This window comes from Neovison vison, chromosome 14 (genome assembly GCF_020171115.1).
Source record: "Neovison vison isolate M4711 chromosome 14, ASM_NN_V1, whole genome shotgun sequence".
NCBI lineage: Eukaryota > Metazoa > Chordata > Mammalia > Carnivora > Mustelidae > Neogale > Neogale vison.
In genome coordinates, this window is record NC_058104.1 from 5,673,325 (window position 1) to 5,695,020 (window position 21,696).

Sequence of the window (21,696 nt, forward strand, 5' to 3'; positions counted from 1 at the left end):
AGGACAGGCCTGTCCCCTCACACACCCAGTACTTGAAAAACCTGCACACACAGCCCCAGAGGAAGAGGCCAGAAGGAAGCCCACCGCCACGGAAGGCCCTCGCCTCCGAGACACCCAGCGCTCGGCAGGAGCGGACAGTCCCCCCAACCTGCCCATGAAAGCTGAGGCACGGCTGGGGGCAGGGACCTCCTGAGGCAACAGCAAGAGTGGGTCGGGGGTGGGGGTGGGGGGCTCAGGGTCTACATGACAGAGCGCTCCCAGTTCAGGAAGGATCCCTCCCCCTACCTCCCCGGTAAGGACCCTGCTCTGAGGAGCTCTGAGCCAGCCTCGTGAGGGAGGAACTGTGCACCCATTTAAGGCATGAGGAAGCTGATACTAGAGGTTGGGGGTGGGGGGGGAGTGCCTGGTCCCACAGCCAGGGACCCACCGCCGGGGACACACACCCAGCAAACATCCCAGGACTACAGCGAGTCAGCGCGAGAAACAGCACAGAAGGAGAGCCCCAGGCGTCCCACCCGAGGTCCCGCAGATGGGGCATGCGGTGGCCAGATGCCGCTTGGGGAATAATGCGCAGGGGGCCTGGGTGGAAAGCACCGGGCCCTGCCACACCCCACTTGGCCAGGCCCATGCCAGGAGGGACACCCCCTCACTGCCACCCCGAGGAGCACTGGCCCTCAGGATCCATACACCCCACCCCTCAGGAGAAGATCCCAGCAGGCCTCCAGGTCATGGGCCAGAGGGAGCCCTAGGACACTTGGGCAAGGGACTGCCCTCCCCTGACCTCAGTTCGCTCATCGGCAAAATGGGAACACTAACGTCTCCCTTAAGAGGGAAGCGTAACCTGAACAAGAGTAACAACGCAGCGGCAGCACACAGTCTGCAGGGATCCCGAACCCTCCCCCAACGCCCCCAGGAGGAGGGGCAGAGGCCTGTACACAGAGCTGAGCCGGAGGATCACCAAGCATCCAGCAGGAGCTAGTCTCCGCATCCCCGGAAGCAGGTACTGTCTGCAATGACCCAGAGAAGTGACTCCAGGGGGGCCCCAGGCCACAGGGGTTTCCCAGAGCCCTGTCCCACCTCTGGGTCTCCCGCAGCCCCGTATGCAGGGTCTGTATACAACAGGTGCTCACTCGCTGCCTCCCGGGGGCACAAGATGCCAGAACGTCCATCACACTCCCTTTGGGGGGCACGCGGGGAAACCAAGGCTGCAGGGGCAGGGCTTCCGCCTTGGTCCTCCAGAGGGGAGATAGCAGCAGGCAGGAGGAGAACACCTTCTGGCCACATGTGCCATCCAGCACCCCGCGTCTGGGGAGCCCCCCATGCTCCAGCCCAGCCTCACCCAGCCCCCTCACCAGACTCCAGAGCCAAGCCTTCGGGACCGAGGGCCATGGTGGCCGATCAGTACACCCATGTGGCCCCAGCCTGGGCAGCAGGGCCTCTGGGCCCCGCTAGGCCCCAGGCTTCCTCCTTGGCAGGCAGGCAGGCGGGTAGAAGGCTCCGGAAGCCGGCAGCCAGAGGTTTGCGCAAGGGCTTACATCAGCCACCAACTCTTCCTGCCTCGGGCCGCGCGGAAGCCGGGTGGCCCAGGCCTGCCCCTGCCCAGGCTTGTGAAACCCGCCCAGCAGCTCCCAAGGCCTGGTGGGGCGTTGGTGCCCGGATGCCACCAACGGCTCCCGCCCGCCACAGGGGCTCAACGGTGCCCCAACTCCCTTCCCTGGGTCCGGCCAGGATGCTGGTGCCCCGGAAAAACCACGGGCCAGTGCACACCCCTCCCAGACCACAGGATCACAACCATGTCCAATGGACACGCCAGCCCCACGTCAAACCAGCCCCCGGGTCGCCCTGAAGACCCCTCCCAGGGGCCCTCCCGGCCGCCGCATCCAAGCCTCCACCAGTGACACCTGGTTACAACACAGACCCCTCCGCCATCCTCCCTCCCCGCCACATCCAGTGCCCGGGACCTGCCCAGCACATAGCAGGTGTCACTTTTTGGACAGATGACGGGAACACTGTTTCTAATGCCCTCGGGACAAAAGCAGTAGACATGTTAGGATTAAGAGAGAGGGTAGGTACACCCTCTGACCCCCGAGGACACCATGTGCCATCGCAGGCTATCTGGCTCCATCTCCCGGAGGCTTGGTGAGGCCCCGCCCCCTACCCCAGCAAACCTGGTGCTCTCCTCGAAATCTAGCTATGCACCCCTGCTGCTCCTCACACCCACCCCTGGGGACCCACTAGACTCTCCCTAGACTTGGCTGGAAATCACTCACACCCACCCCCGGCAGCGCGTCCGGCCAGCCCCCACCCTGATCCCAGGCTGCCCCCTGGTGGCTAGACGTGCCACCTGCTCCCGGCGTCCGGGGAAACTAATGCCAGCCACCCACAACAGACAATGATTATCCTTGATCATCCTTCGGAAGAGTAACAGCAAACACCCTACCAACACGGACAGGAACCTGGCATCACACGTGCCCAAACCACTTCACTGCCCCACGCGTCGTTTCTGGAATCTTCTCACGGGTCTGAGGACAGCCAACAGTCTCAAGTCATGGTGGTGCCCCCGTCCAGGAGCAGAGCTGGACCCCGGAGCCCACTAGGGTACCCGTCAGAGGGTTCCCGCCAAGTGCCCAGCTTGCCATTCACAACAGACCAGGGAACCGGGCCCATAGCCAACTGTGTCGGGTGCACGCTGCCTATCTGTGCGGACCCTACAGGAGCCACCAGTACCTGTGGCCGCAGAGCACGGACGTGTGGCTGGTGAGGAAACACATCTTTAATTTTATTAAATTTTAATTAATTTAGACTTCATTTAGCCACGGTCCGTGAAGGATCCTCTTTGCCAGAAATGGGAGTGGGGACGGAGATGGGGCCTCTGACAAGCCTGGGAAGGGAGGTGACAGAGGGGTCCCCAGGGATGACAGGAAGACCGACCCTGGCTCCACTGCCCATTTGCTCTGGGACTCTGGGCAGGCTTCTGAACATCTCCAGGCTGTGCGAAGTGGATCACAGAGTAAAAGGTGATTTGTGGAATGCTTCTGTGAAGTCCCCAGCAATGCTGGCCCAACGTTTTCACTCTGTACCAGGACAAACCCTGGGGCTCAGAGAAGTAGAGCAAATGCTCAAGGTCAGGGTCTGAGTAGGGCGGCTTCCTCTACCCAAATTCCACCTGCCCCTCTTTAAAATCCAAGTTTACTTTTATTATTTTTTTTAAGTTTTACTTTCTATTTATTTATTCATTTATTTGAGGGCGAGAACGCACAGGTGGGAGAGGGAGAGAGAATCGGAAGCCAACTCTGCGCTGAGCACAGAACCCCATGAGCGGCTTGATCCATCGACAGCGAGGACCACGTCCTGAGAGGAAAGCCAAGACTCAGATGCTTCAGAGTGAGTCTCACCCAGGCACCCCTAAAATCAAATTTTTTTTAAAGATTCTATTTGACAGAGATCACAAGTAGGCAGAGACGTAGGCGGTGACGGCGGGGGTGGGGGGAGCAGGCTCCCCGCTGAGCAGAGAGCCTGATGCGGGGCTCGATCCCAGGACCCTGAGACCCTGAGCCTGAGCCAAAGGCAGAGGCTTAACCCACTGAGCCACCCAGGCACCCCCTAAAATCAATTTTTAATTTAGAAACCAGAGAGCTGGTGACTGCCCATTATAAATGCACTGACTACGACTGCATCACACACTTTCAAACGGCTCATTGTGCAGGATCTGAATTTCACCTTGAACTGAAGAAGCAGCCACAGGTAAGCTTTGCTCTCGACGTCTGATGCCAGCAGTGCAGTGTCCCCCAGTGGGCCAGGCTTGACCCGTCGACCAGCCTCCCTGCCCACGGTGCCCCAATGCCCAAAGCAGTCACCCTTCCCAGCTCAACCTCCCACAGCCCTGGGGCCGCAGGAACCTTCTCATCCTCATTTCACAGACTGAGAAACTGAGGCTCAGGGGTTGGTGCATGGGGGACCGTGTTGTTTAGGCAATGCTACTCCAAGCCCTCTGCTTGGGAATCCCACTGTGGCGGGGCCTTAGCTCTAGCCAGCCACTGCTACTTGGACCCTGAGAGAAGGGAAGCCCCCACAGGAGGTGCTTAGAAAATGGTCTTCTCCCTCTCTGGTCCCCAGTGCCCCAGGGAGAAGGCAAGGGCACCCTGGGGGGGCAGGGGCAAGAAAGGAGGCACAGAGGCCCAGCTACGTGCAGTGGGCCCCCTCCACTGTCTGGGGGAGGGGTTCAGGGTCCCTCTGGGAGCATGAGCAGCAGGGAGCTGGGCAAGGGGACCTTAGCCTCCTTCCTGCCCTCCCCAAGCTGAGACCCACCAACATCCCTGCCCCTCCCACCCCACATCCTGCTGGCCATGGACAAGGACCTCAGGAACAGGAGGGAGCCAAGAGCTGGGGGGTGCTGGCTAGCCTGCTTTCAGCCATCACCACCCCCTCACTGATACCTGGAACACAGGAAGGGTGTCAGGGTTTTGCTGCCACTGAGGCTGGCCAAGATCACCAGAAGGCAGAACTCGAATCCAGACAAGGTCCATCCTTCCGTCTGTCCATCCATCTGGTCCATCCATCCATCCCTCCCTCCCTCAATGCTTATGTAGGGCTACTGTGTGCTAGGGGCTGGGGAATGAAGTCCACCCAGATGTATTATGTAAAGGGGCTGTGCCCTTCCCATCTGCTAGCAGAACCCCCCCCACCCGGAGTAACAGTGAGGCCACCTCAGCTGGCTGGGGGCCTCCCACCACTGAAACCAATGGGAGTCACTGAGAACCCCTCTAGAAGCTGACTATATAAAATGGGCACCTGAGTCCTCACCGGTGGGAGCAGGGAAGGGTACTCGGTGAGATCAGGGTGGGTACAAAGGTTTAGTCAATACTGAAGGACTTATCACTGCAAATGGGCTGGGCTGGAACATGGAACGGCACAGCTGCACTGGCTGCACCCCAGGGCCTTTGCACCTCAGCCTGGAATCCATTCCTCCCTGCAGATACGGCAGATCGTCTATAAACTCCCATCTGTATATATATCTATCATTCCTCTCTCTAACATCTCAAGTCACACCTGATGAATTCAGCCTTCCCTAACCCTGCTGTTTTATTTATTTTGCTAACCACGTTATTTTAGACTGTGACCCACCCCACCCCCACACCCTTTCCTGAATTATTTTTTTCCACAGTGCTTATCACCACTGATCATACCGAATACACATTAGTCCCTCCTTTATTGTAGCTCCTTGTTTACTTACTGTCCCCCTCCACCCACTGGCGCAGGAGTCGGCAAGCTTTTTCTTGCCAGGGCCAGACAATAAATCATTCACGCACCGGGGGCCTCTTCTGCCTGCTGCAGGGAAAGCAGTCTCGGACACCACTTCAACTATTGGGCTTTGTTCCAATAAAACTTTATTTACAAAGACAGGAGGTGGGGCGCCTGGGTGGCTCAGTCTGCTGAGCAGCTAACTCCTTGATTTCGGCTCAGGTCATGACTTCAGGGACGTGAGCTTGAACCCCCATAGGGTTCTGCCTCGGCATGGAGTCGGCCTGAGATTCTCTGGCTCCCTCTGCCCCTCCCCCTACCAGCACCCTAAATAAATAAAATCTTTAAAGGGAACAAAAAGCAAACAGGAGATGGACCTAATCTGGCCGGTTTGCAGGCCCCTGCGTTAAAATGTGGCTTCACTCCACTCCAAGTGCGCCCTACACTGCACACGCAGTAGCTGCTCAATTCGGATTTACGGATGGGAGGGATGGGCAAGATCAGGATCAGCTAGGGCTGAGGGAAGGAGAAGAGGGGATGCTTTCAGCCAGCGTTAGGGCTTGCTAAAAGGCTTCAAGTCTTTGCTTCATTCATTCTGTCTCCCCACCCCCCTCCACCCTGCTGGAGGGGTGGTGCGGGGGAGTTCTGAACCCTTTCGGAGATGAAGAACCAAGGCTCTAATTCCAAAATCTACACTCTTGCATTCAAGCCACACCACCCGGACGCCGGACCCTATTTTCCTATTTTCCCTCCCCTGAACCACAACAGAAACACACACACTGTCCCTTTCTGTTTAAAAGGTTCTGGCCTCGGAAAAAGAGCCTGCATCCTTGACGGTCTCACCAAAGGCTATCAGAACATCTCATCAGCAAGATCAAATCAGAGTGATCGCCCAGAAAAGAGCTCATTCCAGCCCAGAGCACGGACATGTGACTCAGGCGTTTCTATGACAGCAGCTGAAAATAGTGTGAGGACCCTCCGGATAAAATGACCTTCAGACTCCCACTGATCCCGAGACGCTGGGACTTCTGTAATATCTGAGCCAGAGGTGGGGGGGTTGCCGCCCTCGCTGTATAAAGAGTCTTATCATTCAGTAAGAATCCTAAGCAAATCACCAAGGACAGTAAATGGCTGAATCCGGTGAAAATTTGTCGTTAGGATTACAAAGAAGTATTAAAACGGGATGATGTCATTTTCCTGTATCGAATGAGCACATGTGGGGTTTGGTTGTGGGGAAGGAGGGGGCGAGGCGGGAAGCAGCCAGGGGCGGGTAAGCAGAGGGCCAACCTATCCCCAGCTTTTGGAAAGCAAATCAGCAGAACTCTTCAAGGCTGGGAAAAGGCACAGACCCACTTTTGGGGGTCCCTCCCGAGGAAACCACCAGATGCACTTACTAAGATGCTCACTGTGGCCAAATAGATGGAGAATTTCAGTGCACTCCAATCCAAATCCCGAAAGCTGTGTGTGTGTGTGTGTCTGTCTGTGTGTGTGTCTGTGTGGGCGCGCGCACACCCGCGTGCACAGTCCCCAAATGTTACATACAAATGGAAAGCAGAATCTGGGAGTGGTCTGTCTGTGCACACCCATATTCCCTGGAACATTATTCACAAGAGCCAAAAAGTGGGAGCCTCCCAGGGATCCGCTGGATAAACAGAATGTGCCCCAACCATGCAACCGGACATGATTCAGCCTTAAAAAGAAAGGGAGCTCTGACACGTGTTCCAACACGGACGAATCTTAAGGATGTTACGCTAAGTGGAAATAAGACAGACACAGAACGACAAACACTGAGACAAAAGTTGGAGGCCTCTTCTATGAAGTCCCTGGGGTGGCCAAGTTCACAGAGACAGAAAGTGGAGGGGCAGGTGCCAGGGTCCTGGGGTCGAGTTCCACCTCTGGCTCCCTGCTCAGCAGGGAGTCTGCATCTCCCCTCCCTCTGCTGCTCCCTCTGCCCCTCCTGCTTGTGCTTTCTCGCTCTCCCTCAAATAAATAAAATCTTAAAACAAACAAACAAACAACACACACACACACACACACACACACACACACACACACAAAGGGTCCAAAAGAGCCAAGGCGACCTTGACTTAAGGATGAAAAACAACGTGGGAGGTCTTTGCTATCAAACACCCAAAAGTAGAACACCCATGCCAGGGAGGCCTGAGTGCCATCGGCACAGGGGTACCCGAGCAGACCTGAGACAGGCCGGTCCACAAACAACCCCACAAGTACACAAGCAGAGGAAAGATGGTGCCGTCAATACATGCGGCTGGTCAGCCTGGACATCTGTGCGGGAAAAGCCATGATAGAGCCCCTAACTTCACAGGGCACGTCAACACCAATTCTAGGTAGACTGTGGGTCTCCACCCAAAAGGCAAAAACAGGAAAGCCTCCAGAAGAGCCACACTGGAAAATACCTTCACATCTGGAGGGCAAACAAAGGTTTCTTACAAACCATAAGAAAACACAAACCGAAAGGCTGAGATTGCTATACGGAACTGCACTAGAACAAGAAATGTCCAGGGGTGCCTGCGCGGCTCCGAAGTGAAGCGTCTGACTCGGAGTTTGGTTCACGTTCATGGTCTCAGGGTCTGGCCCTGATCTGGCCCTGCGCTGGGCTCAGCATTCGATGGGGAGCCTGCTTGAGATTCTCTCTCTCCCCCTCTGCCCCTCAGCCCGCTTGCTCTGGTCTTATATCTAAAGATAGAAACTTTTAAAAAATGAGAATTGTCTATTCATCCCAGGACACCATGAAGAGAAGGAAAAGGCGAGCCACCCTGTGGTGCAGATAGATCTGTGCATCTCGTCACCAGGGGAGGGTCTGCATCCAGAATATATAAAGAACCCCCACCACAAGGACGAGAAAGACAACAGAACATAGAAATGGGCACCGGGAAGGTGGCAAATTCATCCAAATGGCCAGGAAAATGACTACTCAGCCTCTCTGGAGTTTTTTAAGTTTATTATTTTTTTTTAAGTTTAAGTTTTTTAAGTTTATTATTTTAAGTTTATTATTTGTAATCCCTACACCAAACATGGAGCTCGAACCCATGATCCCAACATTACAAGTCACTTGCTCCCAGTGCCCTGGTACTCCGCCTCTCAAACCAGGGAGGAGATGTGAATTAAGAGGGGTTAAGGTCCATAAGGAATGTGGGACAATATTAAACATTAATACACGTGGGGAGGAGGCGTAAACAGTCCAGCTACTCTGGAGAACAGTTTGGCAGAACATGGAAACCTGCCCCCACAGGGATACACCCAAGGGCGAGGCGCAGGAATGAGAAGAGCCGGTCCAAATTTAAGAGGCTAACCAAGGGTAGCAGTTGAAATCCGAAAACAACCCAAACGTCCATCACCCGCTGGATAAGCACACCATGACATCGCCACGGGAGGAACACCTCCAGCAAGACAACCCCCCCTCCCTGCAAGAGCAGGGCCACGGAGAAGTCTCACTATAAAAGACACACACGAGACCATACACTGCACACTTCCTCATACTGCACATGAACTGTGTGGACAGACAGCTCAAATCTCTAGGGGTTCGATGGGGTCACCTGGGGACAGGGAAGGGGGAAATGACCCAGGGTTATGTGGGCAGAGGGATGGGGGAGGCTGTGGGAAAAATATTAACAGCCGTACATCTATGATCTGTGCCCATTTCTCTGTGTACCTTAAACCCCAACAACAAATATCCACAGAAGAAAGGTCGGGGGCAGGAGGAAAGCGTCCAATCTGAACCTTAACACAGTAAATATCGCACTCTGGGTAATTTTTATGAACTCTCAGACTGAGAAAAATCCGCACAAACTGAAGCAAGTACATAAATGAAAATGAGGCAGGAGAGGAAAAAGGAAAGAGAAAGAAAAATTCCTACCCAGGACCTAGTTCTCCTCAACCCCGAGCTCAGGCCTCACTGCTAGATCCCCTGGCTTCCCAGCTGTGTGGCCTCGAGGGGGTACCACAACCTCTCTGGGCCTTCCTTTCCTCTAAAGTAAAAAGAAGGCAGCGGGACAGGAAAGAAGCCGTGACTGCAGGGCTGGGACGTGAGTAAGCAAGACAGACGGACAGAGCTCCAGGCTGGGATGGTGGGCAGACAGCTTTCTCTACATTGTCTTGATGCTGTGGCTGGGCCACTGCCACTGTCCCCGGGCTCCCATCAGTGTGACGGGAGGCAGCAGTGGAGGTTCCCCCCAACCAAGCAGAGGTCTGGGAGCGGCAGGAGCCACCAGGCCAGATCAACCAGCTCCAGCAGGGCCTTCCCGGGAGGGGAGGAGTCCTGCTGGGCCCGCCCCGCCTCCCCTCCGCTCCGCTCCCCAGCTGCCTCCCCTCCAGCTCCAGCTACTGGGTTCTGTTCCTCCAGCTCCCTCTCTGAGTCACCGCCTACCAGGTCTCCCTCCCCGTTCTGCTGGGAGCCAACCCCGAGACACACACACACACACACACACACACACCCCACCCAGGAGGTCAGACCCCAGCAGGCATTCTCCAGCTCCCCGCCACCAGAGAAGGCCAATCTGGCTTGAACTCGAGTCCCACTTCCACGGACCCCCTGCCTGGCCCCAACCAAAAGTCCAGCCCACAAAGTAGGTACTCAAGTTGAAATAAAGGGAATCCCAAAGCAGCCCAGAGGGGTCAAGGTGGCAGCCCTCACGGTGATATGCAAATGCGTGTCTACCCCAGCCTGGGGTCAGGGCTCCTGCCCTTCTCACTTCCACACCAATTCCAGAGGACTTCCCCGCTGATTTTTCCCCTCCCTTTCAGGGAGGTCTAAGGCCTTCTAGGACCCCAGGGCAGAAAAGTTAGTCCTGTTGAGTGGAAATGGCAGGAACCAAGGAATGCAGGCACCTGGGCCAGGGGAAGGGGAGTGGGCTGGATCCCAGAAGCCCGGACAACACAGATCGTTCACGACAAACCCTTTCCCAAATGCCAGAATTTCATGGGAACGACAGCCATGCGGTTTACAATGGAGAGAAAAGAAAACAAGACAGGAATGGAAAGGAGACCACCCTCACCGGGTGGCTCAGTCGGTTGAGCACCTGACTCTGGATTTTCGGCTCAGGTCATGATCTCATGATCTCATGAGATCTCATGATCTCAAACCCCCCCACCCCACAAAATCACACTCTGTGCTGGGCATGCAGTTGGCTCAACACTCTTGCTCCCTTACCCTCTAACCCTCCCCCACTCACCCACAGGTGTTAGTCTTTTTAAAAAAAAAAAAAAAAATGGGTGCCTGGGTGGCTCAGTTGGTTGGGCGACTGCCTTCGGCTCAGGTCATGATCCTGGAGTCACAGGATCGAGTCCCGCATCGGGCTCTCTGCTTAGCGGGGAGTCTGCTTCTCCCTCTCATTCTCCCTCTACATGCTCTTTCTCTCTCTGAAATAAATAAAATTTTTTAAATTTTTTTTTAAAGATTTTTAATTTATTTGACAGAGATCACAAGGAGGCAGAGACAGGCAGAGAGAGGGAGGGGGAAGCAGGCTCCCCGCCAAGCAGAGAGCCCGATGCGGGGCTCGATCCCAGGACCCCAGGATCATGACCTGAGCTGAAGGCAGAGGCTTTAACCCACTGAGCCACCCAGATGCCCCAATTAACTTTGTTTAATTATTTAAAAAAAAAAAAGAAAATTATAAAAAAAGAAAAGAAAAATGTGGTGGGAAGGGAATTACAAAATACTGACAGAATTATTGTTAATACCAAAAAATTACAAAAAAGAATTCATCCTGAGGGACCTGTTTCCAGATCAGTATGGCCTATGGAGTACCCAAGAGAGCAAATGGCAAAGAAATCCAGAGTAAGGCACATCCATGCTCAACGTCAGAACACCAGTGAAGAAAAGAAAAGTAGCAGTAATATAAAATTTAAAAAAAAAAAAAAAAAAAAAAAGGGAGTAACAATGTTAACTACCTACCAGGCTTATTTTGTGCCAAATAATGTTCTGGGCTTTATGTGTATAAGCCCTTTCAGTCTTCATAGAAAAGGTAGGCACTATTCCTCATTACACACACACAAACACACACACACACCCCTAAAGCACGTCCAAGACCACATGGCCAGTATGCGGTGAAGCACGAATTTCAGTAATTCTAAAAGATTTTAAGCATTTAGAAAATAATTTAAAAAAAAAAAAGGTTCACAAATGAAGGTCAAGAACAAAATAGCATCACACTCCAGTAACACTGGAATTTTTATTTTTTTTAAAGATTTAATTTATTTATTTGACAGACAAAGATCACAAGTAGGCAGAAAAGCAGGCAGAGAGAGAGGAGGAAGCAGGCATCCTGCTGAGCAGAGAGCCTGATGCAGGGCTCGATCCCAGGACCCCAAGATCATGACCTGAGCCGAAGGCAGAGGCTTTAATCCACTGAGCCAACACTGGAATTTTTAAAAGGTAATATTGCAAGGGCACCTGGGTGGCTCAGTGGGTTAAAGCCTCTGCCTTTGGCTCAGGTCATGATCTCAGGGTCCTGGGATCCAGCCCCACGCCAGGCTCTCTGCTCAGCGGGGAGCCTGCTTCCCCCTCTCTCTCTGCCTGCCTCTCTGCCTACTTGTGATCTCTCTCTCTGTCAAATAAATAAATAAAATCTTTAATTCCTTCAAAATATTAGGGGCAAATTATTTCCAAAACGCCAGTCAAGTATGATGGTCACATTAAAGGCATTCTCAGGCATATTACGTCTCCAAAAAACTTGCCTTCCGTAGATTGATTCTTTCACAGAAGACTACTGAAGGATGTGCTCTACCAAAACAAAGGAAGTAAGGCAGAAAAAAAGGCAGGCAAGGGAGTCAAGAAACAGGAGGTCTAACACAGCAGAAAGGTAAAGGGAGTCTAAAGGACAATGGCTCCACAACAGGCCCAAGCATCAAGCAAACCACACTGGAACAGGAAGATGGAAAACTCTAGGAAAGAAACCTCCAAGAAAAGCAGCAGCTCACACAGATCTGACCAAATGAAAAGTGCTCTAAGAGACTGGAAGAAAGAGATTCTGAAATATTCCAGAAAAATTTTTTTAAAAGTAATTAATCACTCCAGGAAATAAAAAAGTGAATTTCACTATACTGCCTGGCTCAAATGTGGACAATATTTATAAGGCCAAAGCCATAATAGTATGCCTGGTTTAAACACAACTGTATAGGGAAAATAAACATGGTGGGGGGTGTGATAAAACAAGATTAATACTTACTAAGTGCTTCTTTTTTTCTTTAAGATTTTATTTTTTTATTTGACAGAGAGAGACACACAGTGAGAGAGGGAACACAAGCAGGGGGAGGGGGAGAGGGAGACGCAGATTTCCCGCTGAGCAGGGAGCCTGATGAGGGGCTCGATCCCAGGACCCTGGAATCGTGACCTGAGCCAAAGACAGATGCTTAAAGTCTGAGCCCCCACGAAGTGCTTCTTATATTACAGATACTGTTTTAAATGTTTTTCATGTTCTTCACTATTAAATCCTCACAAAAATCTCATGAAATAGAAACTACTATTTTCCCTCATATTACAGATGAGAAAACTAAGGTACAGAGAAGTAAAGAAACTTGCCCACGGTCTCCCACTAATAAATGGGACAGTCAGGAAAGACTCAGACTCGGACAGCCCGTTGGAAACCATCTTCATAATCCTTGTAACACTATTTAAAATGAGGCGGAACTTTTACTCTAAGGTTTATATTAAGCATAAAGCAGAACTGCATACTGTCAAGGGGGGGAGCTTTATAGTAGGAAGACTTCTTTCCCAATAAAAGATAAAAAAAATAAAAGAGGTGGGCACCTGGGTGGCTCAGTGGGTTAAGCCTCTGCCTTCGGCTCAGGTCATAATCACAGGGTCCTGGGATCGAGTCCCGCATCAGACTCTCTGCCTACTTGTGATCTCTCTCTGTCAAATAAATAAATAAAATCTTAAAAAAATAATAAAATAAAATAAAAGAGGAGAAACGTTTAAAAGGCACACAATGAGATGCTAACACACAACCCCCAGCATGGACAGAAGCTGAAGAAACGGACAATGTCTTACTATGGGCAAGGACACCGAGGCACCAGAACACTACCACTTGGAATGGACAATGGTGCAAACCACTAGGAAATTCACAACTATTAAGACTGAACGTACACCCTGTTACCCGGCAATCCGCTCCTAGATATTATTTCCAAAGAGTAAGCGTGTACGTACGTGCACCAAAAGGCCATGTTCATAACCCCTCTATCCGTTGCTAACACTGGAAACAATCTAAGTGTCCATCGACAGGCGTGGATAAATGGTGCTATTTTTATGTATCATACTCTACAACAAGAGATCAGTTACTGCACACACCCAAAGATGGATGAATTTCACACATAAAACACTGAGCGAGACCAACCAGAAATAAAAGAGGGCTTGCTGTGTGATTCCACTGACAGAAGTTCAAAAATAGGTAAAACGAATCTAAGGTAGCAGAAATAAGAATGATATTGGAGGCGGGGCTGATAGTCCCTAGGGGGAAACATGAGGGAGCCTTCTTCTGGACACTGGAACCATCCTGACCTTGAGCTTGTTGGTAGTTACATGGGTGTTCTCATTTTGGAAATATGCAATGTTCTCAACACTCCCAACTGAAGCGTATTACAGTGTATCTGTTACACCAAAAAAAAAAAAAAAAAAAAAAGAGAGAGAGAGAGAGATTAAATTGATGGATTCAGGTTGGGACCTTGGGAGCCCCAGGAGCCCAAGGGCCATATACACGATTCCAGAGGCCCCTGGAGAGGACCGGACTAGAACAAGGAATTAACTTGTTAGCCTGATGGCTTGAGTCATCAGTTAACGATAACAGTAATTACAGCAATCACTTTTACTGTAACTTTTGCAGAGGGCCAGGCCTAACTAAGCTATGCACCTGGAACGGACTTGCTCGTTCTAACGTCACAACCGCGGAACGCGTTTAGTACCACGAATGGCCCCATCTTACAGATGAGAAAGTCAAGGCTTAGAGAGTGATTGCACACCCAGTACGTGGAGAGAAGGAAGATGGCGGACTCCAATCTAACCTCAGCCCCTCCCTAGGCCAACCTGGAGACTGCCGGGCGGAATCTTTAGATGGCTTGTGAGGGCCCAGAATGTGCCAGATTGTGAGGGTGCACCGCGAGGGTGTTTTGTTCACGTTCACGAACTCATGAGGACTGACCGTGGGCCAGGGCTCCCTGCAGCCCCCGAGGAGGCCCAAGACCTGTCTGGGCACCAGTTCCCACGCCCCGCCCCCCGCCCCACTAAAGCTGGGCTGGGAAGTCGAGGACAGGGGTGGAAGACAGGGCTCCATGTGACCAGAAGGGAGCTAAGTTTGCTCCCACCCCCGAGCTGGTCACTTCCAAATCAAGAATGCTTAAAATCGGGGCGCCTGGGTGGCTCAGTGGGTTAAGCCGCTGCCTTCGGCTCAGGTCATGATCTCAGGGTCCTGGGATCGAGTCCCGCATCAGGCTCTCTGCTCAGCAGGGAGCCTGCTTCCCTCTCTCTGCCTGCCTCTCCACCTACTTGTGATTTCTCTCTGTCAAATAAATAAATAAAATCTTTAAAAAAAAAAAAAAAGAATGCTTAAAATCACCACCTTCTCCCCAGTTCTGTTCCTGCGCGCGCGCACACACACACACACACACACACACACACACACCACACAAGGCCAATCCAACTTTTCTCCTCCTTTTCCGCCCTTCTGGACCCATCCTAGCAGCCCAAGCCTCTCGCAGGCCCCCAAACCCTGGCTGCCTCCATCCTCCTTCCCTGGTCACCGTCACCTCCCCAACCGCCTCCTCACCACTATCTACCAGACAGCCTCCAGCTGGCAACCCAGACTAATTCTGTGAAATGCTTATTCTGAAATAATTTCAAACTCCAAGAGAAGTTTGAAGTAGCACAATGACCCGTCACATGACCCTCCCCAGGTCCAGCCGTCGTGAACTCTCTCACCCTCTACGTTACCCGGTGTCCGTGATTTATCCGTGTCTCCCATACGTATAGATAAATTACAGATACTCCTTTTTCTCTTCCCGAGCCATTCCTGAGTCAGCGGTGGCCATCGCATCCCCTGTCCCTAAGCATGTCAGCGTTCTTACTTCCAAAAAGCAAGGACATTCTCTTCCAAAAGCACTGTACAGTTATCAACTTCATGAGACCTACTATTGATCTGATACTATCAGCTAATCTACAGCTCATACTCCAATTTCATCAATTGCCCCCAGGATGTCCTTTAGAGCAATTTCTTCCTTGATCCAAGATCCAATCGCAGGCCATACGTTGCCTTTTGCTGTCACATTTTTTTCTGTCTTTTAATCAGGAACATTTCCTGGCCTGCCTTTGTCTTGTATGCCACAGACACTTTTTTTTTTTAAGAGTCCAGACCCTTTCTGTAAAACGTTCCTCACTTCGAATCACTACCTCCTTTTAAAACCCTGAACTGCCTTCTCATTCCTCAGCGTGAAATCCCAAGACCTCAACACTGGCCTTCAAGGACCTGCAGGGTCCCCCTCCTGCCCTACCTCCAGCTCGTCACCCCCCCACCCCCACCCACTGCCCTGCTCCTAGCGACCCTCACTCCTGGGAGCCCCTCACTCCAGCTCAAACAGACCTCGGCACACTCTTTCCTTCACAGCCTGTACCTCTATTTAAAAATTATTTCCTTCGCTGATTTGTGTGCTCGCTGCCCAGTCCCCACACTAGGATGGGAGCTCCAAGGAGGGCAAAGATTTTTGTCTGGTCATTGCCGGATTCCCAGAGCCAGAGCAGTGCCTGGCATGCCGGACACACTTGGAAATGGTTTGCCGAACCATGTGAACAAGAAAGGAAGCGCCTGGATGGACAGCCAAAGAACCGGCAGGCTCAGAGAGCCAGTGGGCTGGGGAGACCCCTCTGGAGTCCAGAACCTCCCCCAGGCCTTTGCCACGCTTCGTGCTTCGGGCTGGAGGAGGAAGCACCCAGCACATCTCCTTTATCTCTTGATCGCATCACTCCACCAGCCAGTCCCACTGATTAATCTCTTTAAATCAATCCCAGTAGGCCGACGGGCTGGATTCCAGAGATAGAGCTGATGCACCCGGGAAAAGGCCCGTGGCCCCCTCCCTATTGTCCACTGGCCAGTCCAAAGTGCATGGCCTCTCTCTCCAACTGATCCCTGGGTTCCACCCCCCATTCATGTATCTTCCAGGGCCCAGCCAGCCCCAGGAATGGGGGCAGGGAGAATAAACATCCAAGTACAAAATCCTGCTAATAGGTCTTTAATTGCAGCCTGAGGAGGACCTGGAGTCCAGGCCTCCCAACCCCAGAGCAGAGAGGCAAGCCTACCAGGTGCTTGTCACTTACTTGTCCATTTCACTGACTCCTGCTAACATTTAAGGACTCACTGGCTACAATACTCAAGATTATGGGAAAAGTAATGGCTAACCAAAGCTTTTATTCTTGACCTACCTCCTCTTCTGCCCAGGAAAGCGCACAACCCCTCAGCCTAGACCCATGATACAGGAAAGGCATCTTCTCCTCGACTTCTTCACTCACCACAACCCCCATCAACACCTGCCTGCATGGGGTCACAGCCCAGCCCTGAGCTCTGGGGCAACTCCCTCTGCCTAGGAGGGCTGGATTCACAGGCACTCCCACCTACTCTGCCGAGCAGACTGGGAAGGGGTCCAGAGATAACTGGGCCTCTCACTGCCTTGCTGTGTGACCCAGGGCACAAGGCTCAGTCTCTCCCCGGTTCCCAGAACAAAAACAAACAAACAAAGATAGGGCTGATAACGCTGGCCAGACCTAAGTTGCTGACAGCCAAGTAGGAGAAGCGCCTCAAAGAGAAAATTTAGCACCTGCACCCAGCAAAGAAAGGGGGAGGGGTGCTGGGTTGAGGAATTTGTAATCCACCCCACCCAAGCAGTGAATGGGAAGCAGCTCCCCACCTCCAGGCTAATGGGATTAGCACAGGGCTGGGCTCTAGGCGTTGGCCTAGGGTCCAGGGTCTCCCAGCGGCCACTCACGGTGGGAGGAGTAAGGGGGAGCACCAGCGCCCTCCCGGCCTTCCTTCCCAGGTGAACACAGGCCAGCCAGCTCTTCCCAGAGCCTGCCTACTACTTCCTCCATGACCTCAGCGGCCAAGCACGCAGAAGTCAGGCAGCTCCAAAAGCAGGAGGCCCAGAAGACAGGCCTTTGCAGCCACATCCAACTGGACTTCCTCCTCCTGCCTGCTAGTAATCTCCTGCCTCAGCCTCCCCATTGACCCCATGGGTGTTACGTGGTCTGCCGCGGGGCCCAGTCTCGCTGCAGGCAGACCCAGGCACCCCCTTGATAGAGGCTGTTTGCACTGCATTAGGGCTTTTGGCCTCTGGTCAGGAAGGAACCAGACTCAAGATGGGGCGCCCTCTCCCTGGCTGGGGGAAGGCAGAAGGCCAGCCAGGAAGATCCAGGCTCTGACTCCCAGGCTAAAGAACTTGGTCCTCACCACCCTTGCTCAGGACTGAGTGACCGGATGAGCTCGAAAGACACGGGAACACAAAAATTACCGCTGGCCTCTGGGGGCGCGCAAAAGGGGATGGCCCCAGCGGCCCTTTGTACCCCAGGACAGCCCAAACCCCTCCTCTAGAATCCCGGCACCCCTCCCTCACCCACAGCACACATTTGAGAGAAAATCGTAGCCCTGGTCATGGACCCCTGGGCGGAAATGTGGCCGCCGCTCCTGGGGGTGGGGGGGGACGGGGACACACGCAGGCCCCGAGGCCGAGGCCAAGACCCAGTCCTTGCGCCCCCGCGGGCGGGGATGTATGCGCTTGCCGCCCCGCGAGTGCCCCTCCCCTGCCCAGCGCTTCACAAAGGCCCTTTGTCCCGCGGAGCCCCGGGACTCCGGTTCCTGAAAAGTTCCATGAGAAAAATCAAAGAGAGGCAAAACCCGGCGAGCGCGGCCTCGGCTAGAGCGGGTAGGATCGGTGGGACAGGGCCAGGGAGGCCAGAGGCGTCCCTTCCAACGCCGAGGGCGCAGTCGGTGGCTTCCCGGAGAAATCGCAAGCCTCCCAGTCTACACTCTGGAAGTGGGAGAGATCGATTTTTTTTTTTTTTCTTTTTAAAGTGAAGCGTAGGACGCCTGGCGAAGAATCTAGAGGCAGCCAGGGGAGAGACTGAGTGTCCTTCGGCGGCAGGTCTGGAGGTCCCCTAGTCTCCCTTCCCGACTGCAGCGGCCGCGTCCAGCTCCGGACAAGCTTCTCCTGCCCGGGTGCCATCCCTAGCGAGCCTAAGCGGCTCTCTCGGAAAATGGCAGAGGCCTCCGGGCCCTCTCCGCCACCTCCTCCCCGAGGTTCCATGTCAGACCCAAGGTTTTCCCTACGCCGCTCGGGGCCGGCCAGATCCGCTCCCACGCCGCTTCCTTCCCCTAGCTCCGGGATGGCGGTGGCCCAGTTTCTGCGCCCCACCGCGCCGCGCGCCCGCCGGAGAACACCGGGTTCCTGGTGTCGGAGCTGCTGCGCTCCTGCCGGGGTGTGAGTTCTGGGACAGCCGCTCTCCTCCCGCAAGTGTTTGCCCGCCGGCCGGAGGCCGAGATCTCCGCCCTCCCCACAGCCCCACTGCTGAGGGGTGCCCGGAGACCACGCGCAGTGCGAATGAAGGAGCCGGAATGGAACCGGGGCCCACGGGCGCCGGGCAAGGGCGTTTGCCAAGAAAAGGATCCGAGCTCGGGGAACGGATGTCTCAAAGGGTGTGGAGCTGGTTTATTCTTGATTTTGAAAACCCCATCCTTGGCTGGAGCCGCAAGGGCCCTGGGATTTCGCCCCGGTGGCTCGGATTTCGGCAGACGCGCGTGCTCTGGGAGGGCACCGGCGCACCGAGGAAAGCAACCGAGCCGCGCACCCCTTTCCGCCGGGTCCTCGGGACTGGCCTCTGTCCCAGGCCCGGGGAGTTGAGCCTGTCCTCACTCCCGTGGACCCGCCGAGGGAATGGGAGGTGCCGCGTCCCTGCCGAGAATGCGCAGGAACAGGCCGAGCAGTTTTTCCCCGGGCCTCCCTCCCCAGGATCCTGCGGGGACCGGAGGGGGCGGCCACAGCGTGGAGCACTTACCCGGGTGCGGGTGGAGATTGAGGCCGGCCATGTACTTCCCAGGCGGCAGCGGGCCGGGCAAGCCAGAAGCGGGCAGGCGTCCGGCCGCAGCGGTGCCCACGCGGTGGCTGTCCATAGCCAGGCCGGACAGCAGCGGCGGCGGGGGGCCGTGCACAGACCGCGGGGGCCCGAAGTCTCGGCCATCCATCCTCCGCGGGAGTGCCGCAGCCAGCCCCCCACCCGGCCCGCGGGCCTCGCTCAGTGGGACCTAAAAGTTCGGCCTCGGCGTAGTCCCAGAGTCCTCGGGCGGCGGGGGCTCCGCGGCGTGCATGGCGGCGGCGGCCAGCGGGGCTTGCGCTCGGCTGCGGGCCCGCGGCCCGGGGCGCACAGGCGGCCGGCGGTGGGGCCCCTCCGGGCGGCCAGGCGGAGCTGCGCGAGGCGGCGCACACGGCGTCTTGGAAGGGAGAGGAGATGGGCCGCAGAAGAAACGGGGTGGGGGGGGAGGAAAAAGGAGGGGGGGGGGGAAACAAAGTTTCAGAAAGTCGTCTTGCCGTTCGGGGTCGGGGACTGCGGATCGGGTGGCCAGGAATGAAATCGGGGGTAACCCCTTTTCCATAAAAAGTAAAAATCCTTGCTCCCTGCGGCGGCTTCAGGCTCCCCGGCACTTGGCTCGGTAAGTGGCCGGCGGCGCGCTGCGCCCCAGCCCAGACTGGCTCGGCGGCTCACGGGTCCTCCCGAAAGTGGGGAAGGCCCCTCAGCCGCACCCCCGCTGCATAAATACAAAACCTCCCAAGTGGGGCTGATTCCTGGCCGTCACATGCTGCAGGGTTTCAAACCGTGAAACCTTTTTCCACGAGCAGTTCGAAATCTCTCCCTAAACCCCGTGTCACTATCTGATCCGGCAAGTTTAATATTTAACCTTCTTGGCCCCTGGCCTGCCTATTTTGAGTCTACTTTCCCTAAGCTCGCCCTGAGCCACCAATTAGCGTTTTTTTTGTTGTTGTTGTTGTTGTTTTGGTTTGGTTTAGTTTTTTTCGGGAGAGAAGGTGCAAAGCCAGTTTATTATTTTTAAAGAGACTTCGTGCCTCCTCCCGCCGCCCCCCTCGGGCCACTGTGAGTCGCAGAGTCTGAGTACGAAGACCCGAGACGTGGCATTCTCGCCCGAGGACTGGAAAGAATCCTTCAAAACAAGCTTTGGTTTCATTTTCCAACGCCTTGGCCTGGGAATCCTGCGGCCCGAGGACGTGGCCTGGCGCGGGGGATCTGGGGGGGAGGGGGGCGGTCAGAGTGGAAGCAAGGGGCTCTAGGGTCTTGCTCCTACCCTACCTTACCACCCCCAACCCAAAAATAATCTACAAAGAAAACCTTCGCAACGCGGGCAGACCAAGGGGCGCCTCCCCCAGCGCTGGGTAAATCCCCCTGTAGCTCCAGTTTAAAGCTGTTTGTTTAAAAGATTTGTCCTTTGCCGATTCCCATGGGGGCGGGAGGGGGTCTTCGAGCCAACCGTGCCCTCGCTCTCCGTCTGCCCGCAGCAGCTCGGATTCCAGATTCTGGGAGGCCCGGGCGCTCCTAGAGCCGCCGATCCACGCCAAAGCCACCAGCTCCGGGTGCCCGCCCTGAGCCCCGCGACCGGCGCCCAGCCCCCCGAACTGCAGACCCCCTCCGCCGCAAACCCCCCACCGGTCTCCTTCTCCAGCCTCCCTCCCCAACTTCGCTAAGGGTACTTATTTTAACCCGGTTTTGGTTACAAACACCCCCTTCCCTCCCTCCCTCGCTCACTCCCATCAGGCTCTGGTTACCAGATCCGCGTTTACTTTGGAAAAATCTAAGATCGCCACATCCGAGGAAACATGTCTTAAGGAGGCGATGAGCTTTCCGTGATTTTTTTTTTAAATGTTCTTTGTGTAGCTTTCTTTTTAAAAGCTAGCGCTTCGGAGGCTGCCCCGACGCCCCACTTTGGGGAAGTCGAGGTGAAGGCCCCCGGAACACCCTCGCTCTGGTCGAGAAGCTGGCTCGGCCATCTGCGGGCTCCGCTGCGTTCTCTCTACTTTTCTCCCCCTCTTAAATGCAGTTAAAATGGCTGAATTCCGGCTTTTAATTAAAAACAGCCTATAATCGAAAACGTCTCGGCGTCCCTGGCTCCCCCGCCGCCTGCCGGGAACCGAGAAGGGAACCGACGCCCCTCAGCTCGGCTGGGCGGGCTGGAGCGGGGCTGAGAGCTCAGGTGGGCGCCCGGGGCACCGTGGCCCGCCCCCACCCTTCCCAGGGTGCCCCCACCTCGCCGACGCCGGTCCCCGATCCAGCTCTTGGGGGCCGAAGAGCTGCGGGGATCCCCCCGCGCACCCCGAGGGGACGGCGGGTTGGGGGGGGTCAGCCGGAGAAGTTTGGAGACCGTCGCGCCCGGCCAGGGACGGACGGGCGGCCCGGCG

At 54.8% G+C, this 21,696-nt stretch overlaps 1 protein-coding gene across 3 annotated transcripts in view; it reads right to left on the bottom strand.

The window, feature by feature from the left end:
- The window catches only part of TNRC18 (trinucleotide repeat containing 18), an 83,117-nt gene that overhangs the window by 61,040 nt on the left and 381 nt on the right, over window positions 1-21,696 (bottom strand). For 2 of the 3 annotated variants that reach the window (XM_044232566.1, XM_044232565.1), the window contains exon 1: window positions 19,289-19,538. The exons of the other annotated variant lie outside the window; for it this stretch is intronic. In XM_044232566.1, the coding sequence (XP_044088501.1) occupies window positions 19,289-19,475 (187 nt within the window). In that variant the 5' untranslated portion in view covers window positions 19,476-19,538. Of the gene's footprint in view, window positions 1-19,288; window positions 19,539-21,696 lie in introns of those variants that run through there. 3 annotated transcript variants of the gene reach the window in all.